The following is a 17551-nucleotide window of genomic DNA, read 5'->3' on the forward strand; positions in this document are numbered from 1 at the left end:
TGAGGCTGTCAGCCGGGCGTCAGCGGACTGATTCCGAGAGTCGTTTTCGTCGCTGTCTCTCTCGCACTCATGGGGCGTCCCGTGTGGATGCGAGTGAGACAGAGCGACGAAAACGACTCTCGGAGTCCGTCTGCAGCAGGGCGTGAGCAGTGACGGCCGCGTCAGGACAAGACGCGCGTCGCCACCCACCACTCCACACATGGAGCATCTCCGCGAGGTCCCGGCGCAGGTCAAGGAGGCCATTAGCGTGGACATCAGCGCGGATTTGGTTTTTATGGCGGTGGGCGGGGAGAGCGTCCGGCCGGCCTGCCGGGAGCCGCGAGGAGCAACAATCAGGCCAAAATAAACATAATTAATGCGCTAAAAGCATGCTAGAAGTACACGCTGTGCGTCTGTCTGTCTGTCAGTGTGGCAGGAGTTGACAGCTGCTGTGTAAAACTTAAGTATGGTGTACCACAAGGCAGTTTTCTTGGTCCCCTGCTGTACTTGATTTATATAAACGATCTAAAAAGGTGTTTTAAAAAATGTAAATATTTTGTGTATGCAGATGATACTGTGATAATTTCTGTACACAAAAACTTAGATATAGCTGAGGCAAGACTGCAGGAGGAGTTTACTGAGTACCAAAAATGGTGTCATGATAAGAATCTCATAATGAATGGAACAAAGACTAAAGTCATGCATATATCCACTCCTTATATTGCAAGAAGAGATCTTAACCTAAGATTACATTCTATTGAGTGTATACACAGTAATATTGCAAATTGCACCTGCAAAATGAATATTGAAATGGTGGAGTCAGTGAAGTATTTAGGGTTGATAGTTGATAAACACCTAAACTGGAAAAGCCATGTTAAAATGCTAAGAGGGAAGTTGAGGTGTTGCCTGTATAAATTATCACAATTAAGTAACTGCTCCCCACATAACATAGTAAACATGGCTTATACAGCCCTCTTTGAATCAGTCATGAGTGTGGGGATCTGCCTCGGATACAAACTTGCTCCCCATTAAATCATTACAGCAGAGAGCTGTAAAGATTGTGAAGAAAAAGCAAAGAGTTCCATTACCAAATACTATTTTAACATTAGAGAATTTGTACAAATTAAAAGTTTTAAAAAGAAATTATTTTAAGAAAGAGTTTAGAAATATAGTACAACATAGATACTTAACAAGAAATGAGAGTTTCCAATATAAGATAGGTATGAATAAGTATGGTGATAGACTGACAGAGGTGGTCGTGCCAAAAATACTAAATAAGATGCCAATAGATTTAAGGAATATAAATAGTCAAAGTGCCATGAAAACAAAATTAAAACAATATTTTTTAAGTACAAACAATTGAAAAATCTAAATAACAAAAAGAAAGGTGGAGTTTAAATTGTAAAAGATTTTTTTGTTTGTAAAAGATTTTTGTTTGTTTGTTTTTATTGTTTGTTATGACAGAAAGACAGTAAATCCACCCCTGACAAGCAGTCATGCTTAGGGGTTGTCTTTTTCTATTTTTAGGCAGTTTATTACTATGTTAATGTTTCTATCTGTAAGTGCCTTGTTTAAGTTTTTCTTAATAAATACGAATTGAATTGAATTGAATTGTCTGTCTGTCTGTCTGTCTGTCTGTCTGTCTGTCTGTCTGTCTGTCTGTCTGTCTGTCAGTCTATCTGTCTGTCTGTGTGTCTCCCTGTCAGTCAGTGCGGGCGGTGCGGGCCCCAGCATGCTCGTCCTTCCGAGGTCAAGAGCTCGCGCCGCGCGGCGCTGCGTTTATTGTGTCTGTGTGGAAAGCCCCTCGTCGGCGACGTCGTCGGTGATGTCACACTCGCCGCGGCGTTCGCGCGCCAAGTCCGCGGTCCGATCGTTCCACCGCCGCCGCGGCAGCAGGCCGACGCCGAGGGTCGTCGCTCTGTCTCTCTCGCACTCATGGGGCGTCCCGTTTGGGTGCGAGAGAGACAGAGCGACGAATAGGAGTCAGCCTGCTGCAGCGGCGGCGACCCATGCCGTCCACATGTGTGCAAGTTGGCGGCGGTAGCGCGGTGGCGAGGCGAGGGGGGGGGGGAGAAATAAGAAATTTGGGTCTTGGCAGCCGCAGAAAGAGAACGCCACTTTACATGCAGCGCGGCGGGAAGGGAGGCGAAGGAGAGAGAGAGAGAGAGAGAGAGAGAGAGAGAGAGAGAGAGAGAGAGAGAGAGAGAGAGAGAGAGAGAGAGAGAGAGAGGCAGGGATCGCTTCGCCTCGGCACGTCTTCAACTTGGCATGGGGTCGCGGTTACTGTCACACCACTGGCAGAGTCAGCTGGCAGGGCGCGAACCTGCCACCGCCGCCTGGACTTCGGGCCATGCTCGTCAACGCGGCGACCGACCGCAGATTACAAGAACACTACAAAGCGGAACAATTTCTACATCGTGACGAAAATGATTGCGTAAAAGGTCCAGTCGCTGCAAAATTTTATCTGGATGTCGCTGGCCACTTTGACCGGTACGGCACGCAGAGATTGTCGTTCCGCACGTTTCGCTCGGTTCCCAGCTGTCCTGCTGGTGGGGAAGGGGGAGGGAGAGAGGGAGGGGGAGGGGAGGGGAGGGGGGGAGGGAGGGGAGGGGCACGGGGGGAGAATCGGGCCGGCGTCGCGGCGTGTGCAAAAAAGCCACTTCCTCTATAGCGGCGGTGGCTCGCGGGGCGCCGGGCGTGGCGATGCGTGGCGACGCCGTGACGTCACCCCGCGTCCAGCGAGCACTTCAGTTAGTGCCCAGGACAGTGTGGTGGCGGCCGAAGGGCGCGGCCTGCCCCGCCTCCATCCGCACGCGCTCTTGTGTGTTTACTTGCGTATGCAGACGATGTCGTCGCACTCTGTCTCTTTCACGACCGAGGCTCGTGGGTGCGAGAGAGACAGCGCGACGCGGACGCCGTTCGGAACCGAGCTGCAGGCCATCGGCCACTCCCACAGCACGATCCGCGGCCACGCGGCGCCACGCGGAGCCCCGCGTCCGCGAGGTGATGTCATCGTGGCGGTAATGAATGAAGCGCCAGGCTCGGCCGGCAGGCCGCTGCCGCCCCGATACATCCTTTTCCTTTCCCGCGCGGCGCGGCTCGCCACGGCCAGACCACGGCCAGGCCACGGCCCGGTGCAAGGAAAGGAGGGAGGCTCCCCGCCGAGATGCCGGGCCGATAAGGGAATTCAAACATTCCATATTCCACTGGCTGGACCGGGACGCGGCCGCCTCAGCCTCAGCCCGCCTCGGAATGTCCAGTGTGGGCGGCGCGTCTCGCCGCGTCTCTCGCCGGGCAGGTGGAAGCCGCGTCTGTCTCTCTCGCACCCATACGGGACTATACGGGACGCCCCGCGAGTGCGAGAGAGACAGAGCGCGGCTCGGACGCAGCCTGCTGCCTACGGCCCCGGGAGCCGGGAGGAAACGGTCACAACGGGGCAATATAGGCCCCGCGCGCACACACACACACACACGCACGCTCGGAGGCTATTTGTTTTTGGTGTCGCCCGCCGCAGCTTGATGTATTTTAATTTTCCGCCTTCGCCTTTTCCTTCGCTTTTTATTTAGCCCGGGTGTGAAGCACGGCCTCGCCAAGTCACACAAATCGTTTGGCCGCCTTTCCACCAGCAGGGCCTCGTCGTTTTCGTCGCTCCGTCTCTCTCGCACTCGTGGGGCGTCGCGCGTGTGTGCGAGAGAGACAGAGCGACGAAAACGACTCTCGGAATCAGTCTACTGGGGGCCCCAGGCTGGATTCCCGGCGAGTTTTTCAACACATATAGGCCCCGCCGGTTTGACATTCCGATCGGACAATGGGCGCAGCAGAGCAACACCAACATGTGCGACACGCGCGTGTTGGTTTGTTTGTGTGTGTGAGTGTGTCTGTGGGAGTGTTTGTGTGTCTGTGTGTGAGAGAGAGAGAGAGAGTGTGTGCGCGCACGAGTGCCACCGGTCACAGCAACACGTGTAAATGGGTGCCTACACCATACGACACTACACTACTACAACACACTCTCCGCCCACTGCGGTGCGGGGCCTGGCCGGCCAGCGACGACGACGTCCTTGCCTTCCTGGGACCTTTATCACGACTTGCGCGAGCTTGGAGTGCGCTGTGTATTTCCCCTTTACACACACACTCATGCGTACACGGCCTCCAGCGTGGCGGGGCGTGGCGGGGCGGGGCGGGGCGTGGCGTGGCGGGGCGTGGCGTGGCGTGGCGGGGCGTGGCGGGGCGTGGCGTGGCGGGGCGTGGCGGGGCGGGGCGTGGCGGGGCGTGGCGGGGCGGGGCGTGGGCGTGCGGCGTGGATAATGGTGCACGCAGCGCACCCACCTGACCAAGGCCAAGGACGCTTTCGGAGAGGCGCGCGCGCTGCGCTCTCGGGTAAAAGTGAAATAAAGGATTAAATAAATGAAATAAAGGAAAACCACACTGCAAAAAAGAGAGACTATACGTGAAGCAAAAAGATGAAGAAATGCAGCGACGACTGCTCGGCATTCCGAACTGTCGGAATAAGTCATCCGTGGCGTCCGGCGGGTGAAGAGCAGTCTGGGGCAAGTCTGGAGTAATCCTCCTCGGCGACCTCCTCGTCGGAAGGCTGTCACGCTGTCGCGCTGCCCGCCGCCATGCATGCCATCTCCGCCGAAGTCCTTTCGTCGCCCCGTCTCTCTCGCACCCCTGAGGGACGCCCCGCGGGTGCGAGAGAGACGGAGCGACCGTTTGATTGACGCGCTGCTCGGAGATAAGCCGCGAAACCGACAAGACTGGCGGCAGGGCTGTGGCGGCGGCCATCTCGCACTGATCCTCCACCACTTTCCATCAACGGTAGCGATAAGCGCGCCGGGCACTAGCGTTACACTGCCAGGCGCTGCGGCCGCCACGGCCCGCAAGGAATTCACGGGGATTAGATGACACGCGATGGCGAAGAGAGAGAGAGAGAGAGAGAGAGAGAGAGAGAGAGAGAGAGAGAGAGAGAGAGGGAGGGAGAGAGAGAGAGAGAGAGAGAGACAGAGAGAGAGAGAGAGAGAGAGAGAGAGAGAGAGCGACAGGCCGATCGTGGTGCGGGAGTGAGAGGCAGAGTGAGCAGAGTGCGGCGAGCCTCCTCTTATCAACGCGCGACTCCACTGCCGGGAAGTCTACTTCGGGCGACGCTTCGGCCGTTCCTTCATTTCGATTTGCTGCACCCACACGCCCGCCCCGCCCCGCCCCGCCCCGCCGCGCCCCGCGACGACGCGGTGCTAATTGGCCCGTCGCTTCCCGACACACTGTGACCCACTGTCGTCGCGGGGGAACAGAAATTAAAACACACAAGTGGGTCAGCCTGTGTCCCAGCAGGCGGCGGTGGCGGCGCGGGGAAAAAGTCAACCGCGGGGGCCGGGACTCGAACCCGCGACCCCGGCGTCGTCCGCTAGCCTTGGCACGCAGATGAGGACGTCGCGGCCGCCGCGGCACATCACATGGCGCGGCTCACAACGGAATGCAGTGTGGCTGCATAGGCTGCACGCATCGCGGGGCGCAAACCCAACCCATTTTCTTTTTCGTTTTGGCCGCCGTCTCCCTCGCGCGCTCGCTCGCTCGCGCTGCGGCGACGACACTGTCAAAAGTGAAGCCAACGGGTTTTCCTCATTTCCAAGCGTCGGCTGCGACCGGCTGGCTGCTTTGCCTACCCCGTATGTGAGCCCTGCGTATTTGTGTTTACCCTTCCAGCGGCTTTCAAACAAGGAGGCCCCACTGCAAGTCAGCCCGCCTGCACCACATTCTTCAACCTCGTGTGCCGCCCTGCTGCCACGCTGCGGACTCATTCCGAGAGTCGTTTTCGTCGCTCTGGCTCTCTCGCACTCACGAGGAAGACAGAGCGACGAAAGCGACTCTCGGAATCAGTCTGCTGCCAGGGCGCGACGTGCTTCTTCCAGGCCAAACGGGGTAAAATAGGAGCCGCAACATAAAACAAGGCGGTGGTGGCGCAATCAGTGACATGTGTTAACACGCGGAGGGCCCGCCTCGCCGCGCCTCGCCGCGCCCCGCCCTGTGCTCAAAGGCCCGAAAGGCCCACGGGGTGGAGGGCCCAGGCCCAGGGCCCCGGAAAGGCCAACGCCCTCAGCCCCACGGCCAGCCAGGGGGGCCCCAGAGCCCCACGCCCTTTCAATCGCCTCTATGCCCGCGCAGGTGTTTGGATTGTTTTGACTTCCCCTTTCCCCCTTCTCTTCCTCGCTGACCCCTCCGCGTCGTCCACAGAGGAGACGCGGCCGGGCTGCCCGACCCGTGCGCCTTGCCCGCGCCTTGCCCTGGCGCCGACTTCCGTCCGTACAGCACCGCGACGAGCATGGCCACGACCACGCCGCCGGACCCGGGTCTCCATAAACAAGTCGGTATTGCTGTACGGGGTTACGCCCCGCCCCCGCCCCGCCCCGCCCCGCCCCGCCCCGCCCCGCCCCGCCCCGCCGCGCCACGCCCCACCACGCACTTCCCTGCCCTACCCCGCCGCCGCCTTGGTCCAGAGCCCCGCGTGGGGTCGGTAGCGGCGTGGCGGCTCCACTTCCCCGCACCAACAACAAAAACAAAAACAATAAAAAATGAGGTAAATGAAAGCAAGGCGCGGTGCTCGATGTGGGCCCGTAACGTTTCCAATGCACTCACTCCGACTCGACTCCGACTTCATGGTGGAGAGGGGCGAGGGGGGGGGGCACCCCTCCACCTTTCTCTCTCTGTGTGAGTGTGTCTGTGTACGCAGCAAACGAACGGCCCAGCAGCCCAGTTCATACTTCTTGCCGGCGCGTTGTTTTCGTTTTTCGAATTCGTCCGGCTTGAGCTTTACCGGTGCTTTATCAGTGTGCTAAACCCACTGTGCAGCGCGGCAATGCGCAGAGTCGGCACCAGCAGGCAGGCAGAGAGCCTCGCGAGGGAAGTCTGCTTCATCATCCAGCCAATCAGGAAGGCGCTTTTTGTTGCTAACGGGTTCAAGGCCGAGTGCGGGGACACCAAAAAAGAAGGGGGGGGGGGAGGGACACCAGCGGCCTGCAGTCTTGAGGCACCAAGCAGTTTTTCAAGAAGCAACGAGCTGGAACTAGTTCCAAGGACCCAAATGGCGCGAGGCTGGCACACACACAGAGACAGACAGACAGACAGACAGACAGACACACACACACACACACACACACACACACACACGCACACACACACACGCACACACACACAACACTCGAGCATAATCGAAATTGTAGTGTAGACGTCACCGGGAAAAACGGTAGCGCCATTTCAGAATCATCGGGTTACAGTGACGCTAGTGACGCAAGTCTCCCACGACCTCCCCTCGCGTCGTCTGCTGTGGCAAAGTGCCGCTGCCACGCACACACACGCAGTGCGCACACAGACACACTCGAACACGAAACATTACGTGCAAGCGTGCGTGGCACTGCGTGGCACTGCAGTGGCGCGGTGGCGATTCAATTTTAGACCCTTCCCCTTTACGCATCGGGAGGGGCCTAAAGCACTCAGTGAGTGAGTCGCGCAGCCGGGCGGCCCAGCCTGCCCGCGGTGGCAGTGCAGCGGACGGCACTGCCAGACCGTCGCGGGGGCCGCGCCAGCCACGCTGCACCCTGGAGCTCAAAACGCGTCTAGAATTTTGGCCGCCTGCACCGGTCTTCTGGCCCACTTTGGACAGTTCCCACTTTCAGATGTCCTTTATCTTCACAACGGCAGGTTGCAGATGAAGACACTATGGGTGCGTGGGATGACAAATTTCGGGAATCAAACTTTGAATGTGTGTCACGTCACCTTGCATGGGGATCGTAATGTTTACAGTTTCGGAGATATTGACGCATGAAATGACGTTGGAATTATTCTTTTTGAGTCGGCGCTTTGCAGTGTAGGCGCAGCGCGCACTTGCCGCGCGCGGCCCAGGAGGCGCGTTCGCACCAGGGGCCAAAGGCTATGAACGCCGGGCGTGGTGTTTTGTTGGCGTTCTGCGTGGCCGACCACGCCGGCAGAGGCGTGGCGGGGCGGGGCGGGCGGGGTGGGGCGGGGCGGGGCGGGGCGGGGCGGGGCGGGGCGGGGCGGGGCGGGGCGCCGGGTCGGAACGGGGCCAGTAGGAGCAGCAGCAGAGGTGCGCGCAGCCCCGCGACCGCGGCGAGGCCCGGCGAGGCCCGCACCGCCCGAACGTGAACCTTATTGGATCGCTGCCTGCCTGCCTCCGTTTCCGGCTTGCCAGCTGCACACTGATTCGGAGAGTCGTTCTCGCCGCTGTCTCTCTCGCACTCGTGGGGCGCGCTGTACAGGTGAGAGAGAGAGCGACGATAACGACTCTAGGAATCAGTCTGCTGGCCGCACTGCCGCCGCTCGGCATAGCTGCGAAGCACAGTGGGCCAGACTTGGGCCAGAGGACCAGCGGCCGGCGGCCAAAATTCTATAGACGCGTTTTGAGCTCCTGAGTCACTGAACAGGACTCGGACCGAGCGTGTGACCCTACCGACGGATTCTTCGTTCGGAGAGCAATCCATTGGTAGGGTGACACGCTTGGTTCGAGTCACATTTAGCGACTCCGGAGCTACGCGTCCGGGATTTTGACCGCCTCCACCGGTCTTCTGGCCCACTGCTGTCACTTCCTTGCCTCGACACAGCACGGCGGGAAGCTTTCCGGAAACAATGCAACGTGAGAAGGCGGCGCACGGCGGCGCGGTGCGAGGCGCGGTGGACCGTGAGGGAGAAATTAATAGTTTTCCATACCAGTCCGTCATCCAGCATGCAGTCCCGTCTGGTTCCGCCCCCCAGCAATCCCGGCATAGCTACCGTTCATAAAGCAGCCACGCTCCACTAAAGGTAATTACAAAATAACACATAAATTACACAAAAGAAAACGAGCGCAAGACGAACGAGCCGAACGGGTCTGTACTGTACGCACTCCTCCCCCTCCCCCTAATGTTTCTTACCTCCTCCCACAACGCCTAGATTGCCCCCTCCCATCGTCTCTCTCTTCTCTCTCTCTCTCTCTCTGTCTCTCTCTGTCTCTCTGTCTCTCTCTCTCTCTGTCTCTCTCTCTCTCTCTCTCTCTCTCTCTCTCTCTCTCTCTCTCTCTCTCTCTCTCTCTCTCTCTCTCTCTCTCTCTCTCTCTCTCTCCCCTTCTTCTTCTTCTCAGGTGCATGCATGACTAGGCATAACGCGCATGACATGCGATATCGGCGCATTGTCCGTCCGTAACGCGCTGTAACGACTTAACGAGGTGAGTAACGATCGGCACCCACTTGGTTACCCGGCACGCGCCCCGCTCGCCCTCCGCCCCGCCCACTCACACCTCGCCCCGCCTCGCCCCGCCTCGCCCCGCCTCGCCCCGCCTCGCCCCGCCTCGCCCCGCCTCGCCCCGCCTCGCCCCGCCTCGCCACGCCTCGCCCGCAGCAGTGCCCCGCGATTTGCACGCGCAAAATGAACCATTTCTGAGGGAAACGTCGCTTGGATGGAAATTTGAAAAGAAATAGGAAGCATGCTTTACATGCTGCAGTTTGTCTAAAGAGTGACTGTCTCCTGCGTGTCTGCCTGAAGCACGCCGACGACGGACACCCGTGCAACTCATTCATCCTCGTGGGGCTGGAGCATGGCGATAGCATCGGATCCATAGAGAGACAATAATTGGCCTCTTTGACCTCGAGACGTCCCCTGAAAGGTATAGGTAGGTCAAAAGCAACACGTTCTCGCTGTAAACGGGGAAAGAGTACTGTTTCCACCATCACCACCCCTCAGACCTCCTCAGGTTTCGCCCCAAAGGGCGAGGGCGCGTTCGCCAAGGCGTTCGCGGCGGCGGTGCGTCCGCGGGGCCGGGCCGGGTGCTCTACTCGTCGCGGTCCTCCGCCCATCGCCGCTCGTTAGCGGAGAACGCCCCGCCCCGCCCCGCCCCGCCCCGCCCCGCCCCGCCGCGCCTCGAGGACGCCCGTAAAACCATCACACAGGCCGAGGAGCGCCAGGGCGTGCATACGGCCCTACGCCCCGCGAGCAATGAGCGAGGCGCTGTCACGTGTGGCCGATGGCGGCCCGCTTATGGCAGAGGAGCGCGGCTCATCTTTCCGTCTCCCTCGCACCCTAATGGCGAGCCCCACGAGTGCGACGGAGACAGAGCGACGAAACGGCTCCTCTGAATCGCACGGTAGGCCGAGATGACACGACGCCCCTTGTCTTGTGTTTTCGCTGCCGGTGGGGTTGCGGTGGCACAGCAAGCCCCTCTCCACCCCGCGGGCCGAGGCAGGCGCCCAGGCCGAGCACAGTGGGCCAGAAGACCGGCGCCGGCGGCCAAAACTCCAGACGCGGTTTGAGCTCCAAAGTCGCTGAACAGGACTCGAACCGGACGTGTGACCCCACCAATGGATTCCTCGTTCGAAGAGCAATCCATTGGTGGGGTCACAAGTTCGGTTCGAGTCCCATTTAGCGACTCTGGAGCTCAAAACGCGTCCGGGATTTTGACCGCCTCCACCGGTCTTCTGGCCCACTGTGACGAGGCGTCCCCGCAGCGCCCCTGTCACGCGAGGATGAGCTATAGCCCTGCCCTGGGCCGCCACGGCCGCCCCATGGCTGCCCACGGCCCCGTATCAAGAGCTGATACGCCCCTCAGGGCCTAAGTGAGTGACAATTAATTAAGCACCCCGCGGCAACAACAACAGCATCACCGCCAACAACAACAACAACAACAACGGCAGGGGACGCCCACGCATGCAAAGCGAGGTCGTCAACGCCGTCAAGGGCCTGCCCTGCTCGCCCTGCACGGCCCTGCTGGTCCCGGCTGGCCGGCCATGGCAATGGGTCCCGCCCGCCGCTGTCGTGATTTCATTATTATTCGTAAATCAAAAGGGGGAACGAGGCAACAGGGACGGGGCAAAAATGACCAGAATGACCCGGGAATGCTAATGGCCCAATGGCAATCGTAAAAGAGGGGCGTATAAGTGGAAGCCCCTCGAAATAATATGACAAATGTATCGGGCGGATGCGGCGCCGCGGCTCGGCGCAAGACGCGGCAAGACGCGCCGCTCGGCCGGGCATTATTCATGTACACGCGTCTCCCTCTCCCTGCCGTGTGTCGATCTAAAATGGGGCAATAATTCATTCCTATCGCCTCCCCCTCCCCCTTTTCCCCCGCGAGAAAACACCGCGCCATGTTTCGCCGCGGCCGCGCACTCGATTCATCTTCCTATCGCTTCTCCGCCTCGGACCGCGGTGCCGCGGTCGCGGACTTGACGGCCGTGACGGGCGACAACGCGTTGCAGCAGCGCGTCCGGATGCATCACGCAGATTGCTCCGCAGCAGACCAGCGAGGCGTTCCGTCGCTCTGTCTCTCTCGCACTCAAGGGGCTCTGCGTGAGAGTGCGAGAGAGAGAGAGAGAGAGAGAGAGAGAGAGAGAGAGAGAGAGAGAGAGCGACAGAAAGTTCCTCTGACTCGCTCGGCCGTTCGCACCCCGCCCGCACCGCGCCCAGCCGACCACCCTCATGGGAAGCAGTGGGAGCCAGGACGGCGGCGGCATCCCCGCGCCGAGCGCCGTCCGTGTGCGATGGCGCGGAACAGCCGCCAGCATCCGTGCTCGCCAAAAGGTCGCGGGTTCAACTCCCCGCGCGGGTAAACTAATTTTCCGTCCGGGCAGCGCAGCGCGCGCGCATCCCTGCGCTGCGCCGCTCGGCCACAATTTGTTCTTTGTAGTCTCCAAGAAGAGCAGCGCGGCGTCCTGCTGCAGGCTGGCTCGCGCTGTCTCTCTCGCACTCCAGCGGCGTGCCGGCAGGGTTGGAGAGAGACGGCGCGACGAGAGCACTTTGTTCGGAGTCAAACTGCTGCACCGCAGCGCGGCCAGCGCGGACGGGCCGTGAGGGACGCGTCCGGGGCGAGGACGCCGACGACGGCGAGGACGTGGATCCGGGGGGCGGGCGGGCACGCGGACGAGCAAGACCAGCACGCCGCGGACGCCACCCCGTCGAAGACGTCCAAGTCGGAGCAGCACGACGAGTGATTGCGCCGCCGATAACCTACCCCCTCCCATCGCCTCCCACTTCATCCCGAGCTGTCCGAGCCGCGGACTGATTCCGAGAGTCGTTTTCGTCGCTCTGTCTCTCTCGCACCTATACGGGACGCCCCAGGAGTGCGAGAGAGACAGAGCGACGAAGTCGACTCCCGGAACCAGTCTGCTGGACCAGAGCCCTGTTCCATTCCGGCTCAACAGCGAGACAAACACAGCGAGGAGAGGAGTGCCAACCGCCACCAGTGCCAGCAGTGAGACGCCATCGGTGTCACGTTGGTGTCACTCTGTCCGGCGGCGCCCTGCCTCGTCACCCAGTGATTCATTAATCCAGCCTATCCAGCCGCCACCGGCAGAGAGGCGGGGGTGGGGCCCTGGCGGGGCCGCCAACCCCCGACCCGCCCCCGCCGCCCCCTCCGCCCCGACGCGGCGCCCTTCACCCCCGCCCCCCGCCCTTCCCAGACGCCCCGTCCCGGCCGTCCCGGCGCCACGCATCGAGGCGCGCATCCGCAGACCCGGCTTCGCTGCTTCGCCCTGGCTGCCCTTGGCTCGCCTTGGCTTGAGCCTTGGCTCGCCAACAACACGTCCGCACTGTGGGCACACACTGCAGGCGCGGCGCCGCGCGGTGAGGCAGGCTGGCGCCCCCGCCGCCAAACTAGAGTAGTAGTGTACCAGCAGCCGTGTCTTCATTGAGCCGTCCTGCGCCTTGCTCTTGTTCGGCGGGCAGGGCGCCGCGCGCCGACGAATCGGGGTCACGGCCCGCCCCGCTGCGCCACGACATGGCCCGCGTAGCGTAGCGTAGCGCCGGCACAAAAAACGCCATGTGTGTCTGTTGGGCCGCGCGATACGCAAAGACAACAACACGGCGACCTAGGCGAGACCGCCAGACTGCCAGACCCGAGACCTCCCCGTCGAACTTCCCCCACGTCCGCCGCGCGGCCCGCTTTACCCTCATCCTCATCCAGACCGACAATGCCGATTATCACAACAAGAACCTCTCGCGCGCGCTCTCACACCACGCTCACGGCCTCACGGCTCACGCACGACAATGAATACAAAACCGCCAATGAGGCAGATTCAGCAGCCGAGGTGCGAATGTCCCCCTCCCCCCGGAATGATAAACAATAGAGAGCAGCGCTGCTGCCTCGCAGGTATGCGCGTGCACCTGGGCAAAAGAGAGAGACAGGGGGGGGGGGGGGGTGCATGGGGGCGCCTGCCAGTCGACCCCTCCTCCAAGTCCTTTGTCGCCTTCGTCTCCTCGGTCGTTGGGCAGTGGCGTAGCTGTGCGTGGCTCCGCGCGCGGGGCGCTGTCATCCCGGTACCGCGCTACGCCCCTGCCTGGAAAAGGGTTTCGAACTACCGCCTGCTACAAAACGTCACATCACCGTTCCGGGTAAATTTATTTACGCTCGTCGTTTTTCTACGACACCTTCCTCGAGGTCCTCCGGGTCCTCCGGGAGGACGACGTGACAGGCGGCGGCCATTATTGGCCCCGGAGTCCAGAACTTGGGAGGGGGGAGGGGGGGGGGGTGCTCCTTGACTCGGCGGTGTCTCCATGGAGCGCACCTTGAAATCGGCCTTTTCCAAGGAGAGTCCTTTTCAATGAACTTGCTGCCCTCACCTGCGCGAGCTGATTCGGACCAGGGTTGCCGTCGCGCTCGCACTCATGGGGCGCCCCGTCAGGGTGCGAGAGCGACAGGCAGCGATGAGGCCCTGCAGGGCGTGCTCGCGGACCGCGCGGCCGCCTGCTGCATTTCACACTGTAAGCGGTCCTGTGGTCCTGTTGATTAGGCCCCACCCCGCACGGTGCAGCCTCCCTGCCGCCTCAGCGCCAACAAAAGGACGAGCAGGGACGCCAGGTAAACACTGTCCCGGGCAAGCAAAGCGGCAAACGGCCTCTGGCCCACCGTGTTCCGAGAAGCTTACTAACGCATACCTCTGCGCGTCCGTACGTCCGACGACTGTCTGAGTGTCCGTCCGTCCACGCGTCCCTGTAGACCATAGAGGCCATGGAGGGAGGCCAGCAGGGCCAGGGCGAGCTAGAGTCCCAGGACTCTAGTGATGAGCCAGTAGGACGATTCCGAGCACTGCTTTTGTGGCCCAGGCACCCTTACGGCAAGCCCCATGAGTGCGAGAGAGACAGAGCGAATAGAGCAAGTGCTCATAATCAGCCTGCAGACAGACGGGTGGTGTACCCGGAACTGGGTGCAGCAGGGAATGCAGGGGCTATGGTGGCGCGGGCGGAGCGGACACCCGACGCCACGCGCCGCTGCAAGTGCTGAAAACGACTGCTGATCGCGCGGTAACGCGAGGCGGGGCCCCAGAGGCGGGGCGCAGGGCAGCCAGGCCGTCGTCTAGGCCAAATGCTGAATGCCTGGAAGGCTCCGAGAAACGGACTCGCTGACGCCTGGCGAGCGCTGAGGCCGGCAGGCTGACTCCGAACGGCGCGGTGTCTCTCTCGCACTCATGGGGCGTACCGCAGGGGTGCGACAGAGACAGAGCGACGGACCACACTGCTCGGAACCACTCTGCGGGCTGACGCCGCCACTGCCGTTGCATGCAGACACTAATGCGTGCCCCACCTGCCCCGCCGACGGCCGCGCCGCACGGTCCTGCCAGCCCGTCCGTCCCGCCAGTGTCTGCCAGCCCCGCCTGTCCGGACAGCCCGGCCAGCGATCCAATCACCTCCTGCCAAAGCAGCCAAAGCAGCCAAAGCACCTGACCTGACGGGCACGGCCGAGTTTCTCCGGAACAACAATTTGCTCCCCGACGAGAACAAGAAGGGTTACCGCGGTTACGGACGTGTCCGGCCGGCCGGCAGCCGACTCCAGCGGTGTGTAAACTGGCGGGGGAACGCAACGCACACTAACGCACACCAGGACGGCGGCGTTGCGCGGGTTGCGGGCCACCCTCCAAGGGCGTACCCGTATCGGGTTGCAGATTCCGTGCGACCGGGACGCCGCGTCGCCGGCCACCCTCCGGCCAGCAGGCCGATTCCGAGAGTCGTCCCGTCTCTCTCGCACTCATGGAGAGTCCCTACGCGTGCAAGGGAGACAGAGCGACGAAAACGACTCTCGGAATCGGTCGGCAGACTTCCAGGGCGGGAAAACTGTTCCAGTGGGAAGAGCGGCGCGGTGTTCTGTAACCCTTTGCCGCCAACACTCCAAGTACTGCGTCTGTCTTCACGCATCAATCTTGCCGCCCCGCCCCGCCCCGCCAGCCTACGACGTTATGCGTCTGGCACTTGAGCATTTGTGACGGGGAAACGCCATGGCGGCAACCTTTTTTCTTCCCGCCCAGCCCGTTTGACGCCGGCCCTCACAGACTGACAGGGGCGTAGCTGCTAGGGAGAGGTCATGGCCCCCCAGAGGAGCCCCTCGCCCTCCCCCGCGCGGAGCTACGCCACCGACTCACTCGTCCTGGAACTCTGTTGACGGCGAGGCCGCGGCGTTGGTACAGTTGGTGGGTACGTCTGTGTACTCACTCATGCCCCGGCTGTACGTGCGTGCCGCCGCCCCTCCCCGCCCCCTCCTCCGTGCCTTTGACGTGGACTCACCTGCAGCGCGGCGGCGGAGGCAGAGGCAGGCATCCCGGTCCGGCCGGGCCTTACTCCGTGCCTCCGTGCCTCCATCGCTGGCCGCCCGACCGCGCCCAGTCGATTCGGTTCATTCGAGGCGGTAAAGACCGTCCGAACACGACGCGGTCCCTTAGAGCGTGCTTACAGTGGCGAGACGCGGTGCGAACGCGAAACCCGCGCGAGGGGGACGCGACGGGCACACTGGCGGCGGCCGCTCTCCGCGATAGTGGAAGTCCTTGGAGCCGAAATGGAGGAAGGTCAAGGCCCGGGGCCGGCGTGCCGGCAGTGCCGGGTACCTGCAGACTGATTCCGAGAGTCGTTATCGTCGCGCTGTCTCTCTGGCACTCATGGGGCGTCCCGTGCAGGTGCGATAGGGACAGAGCGACGAAACCGACTCTCGGAATCAGTCTGCTGTAGTACCGGGTACCTGGCTCGAGCGGCCGCGCCGGTACCGGCCTGACGCACTGCCAACGCCGCGGCGTGAATGAGCGGCACGCCACTCACGGCAGCCAACCGCGTCGCGACGTCTTCGTCGCTCTGTCTCTCTCACGCCCATACGGCACGCCGCACGAGTGCGAGAGAGACAGAACAACGAAGACGACTCTGCCGCTGTCATTCCCCGGGCGACACTCACCAGTTGTTCTCGACGCCGTGGTTGGGGTTGAGGCTCTGGTGCTGCGCGACGGAGTATCCAAAGTACGCGCCCTTGTTGCCCGTCTTGATGATGGGCAGCCGCGTCTCCAGGTTGAAGCCCCCGCAGCCGTGCAGCAGCAGCACGCAGCACGCCAGCGCCGCGGCGCACCGGCGGGCACTCCACATTCTCGGGCCGGCTTCTCACACCACTGTAGAACGCCGCCGAGACTCACTGCACACTGCTGGCGCACTGCACTCGCACTAGACACGACACTGCAGACAGCGTGTCACACAGTGTCACGGTGTCACACCACTCCGGCCAGTCGGCACATCCTGGGTAATCCTCTCGCGACGCTCGGCACGGGTACAGGCCCGCGGGGCTCGGCGCAGACGGCGCGGACGGCGCACAGCGACAACCTTGCCCGGGCACGGTCGGGGCTCGACTGACTGACTATACTATACACTCCACTCACTCACTCCTCGCTGCGGCGCGCCGGCTCCGCGGGACGGGGTGAGGGGGAGGGGGAGGCGGAGGGGGAGCCCCCCGACCGGACCGTCCGGCACCGATCTGACTTCGAAACTGAAACCGACACCGCATTGACACTATCGGCCGGTGCCGGTTCTAGGAACGCACTTTGAATCGGACTACCGTTGGCCTCATAAACCTGTTTGCTACAATGAGCCAGAGCCACCGTCCTGGGAGAGAGACGCGCCCCTGTCTCATGAGCAGGCATGCTCTACTGACCTCTGTCCAGAGTTCACGCCTTTGCGTGGGAGGCATTCAAAGTGGGTTCTAGTTTTCATTTTCTTGAGCGTGTATAATTTATCTTTTATTTCCTCGGGGGAATCAGAAGAAACGACATGATACCTCGATCCGTCTATAACGTTTAACGTAATACACCGGACAAGATATTTAAATCTTGCCGAATCTTGCTTTAGATTAACGTTGGCACCACCATAAATGTTTTAAGGCCAAAAGAAGAAAAAAATTGGTTGGTTGGAAAATGAAAAAAAAAAAAAACCGCGATGAAGTCACCTGAGCTTGATTCTTACTCGCCTTCTTCCTGCCGTCAGTCCAAAATATTTGTTCTTCGATTTCTGCCTAGTTGTCCTAGTTGTACCTAACCGAAGAAAAACAGAACCAGGTAAAATTTAAAAACTCGCGCCATTCTTCGTTCTGAGGCAACCACGAAACTGCCAACCCACCGCCGAAAAAAGATGATGTCTTCCAAACAGTTGTAAATTGAAAAATAGGAATTGTCATCGTTTTATGAACAAACTGTCAGCGTACTTATGTATTTTTCATGTGATATTTTTCAATGATTCGCCCAATTTAGAAGATTTAGTGAATTTCCAGAGGTTGGTAAGAGTCACCGCCCTGCACACTGTT

The 17551-nt window shown here is 60.7% G+C and overlaps 1 protein-coding gene across 2 annotated transcripts in view; it reads right to left on the reverse strand.

Annotated features, from left to right (window-relative positions):
* Nucleotides 1–16592, reverse strand: part of LOC117654281 (integrin alpha-PS1) — a 99744-nt gene extending 83152 nt beyond the window's left edge. For both annotated transcript variants that reach the window (XM_034400809.1, XM_034400799.1), the window contains exon 1: nucleotides 16163–16592. In XM_034400809.1, the coding sequence (XP_034256700.1) occupies nucleotides 16163–16347 (185 nt within the window). In that variant the 5' untranslated portion in view covers nucleotides 16348–16592. The remainder of the gene's footprint in view (nucleotides 1–16162) is intronic.
* Between the last annotated feature and the right edge of the window lie 959 nt (nucleotides 16593–17551).

Source organism: Thrips palmi, unplaced genomic scaffold, assembly GCF_012932325.1.
Source record: "Thrips palmi isolate BJ-2018 unplaced genomic scaffold, TpBJ-2018v1 HiC_scaffold_1, whole genome shotgun sequence".
In the NCBI taxonomy this organism is placed as follows: Eukaryota; Metazoa; Arthropoda; class Insecta; order Thysanoptera; family Thripidae; genus Thrips; species Thrips palmi.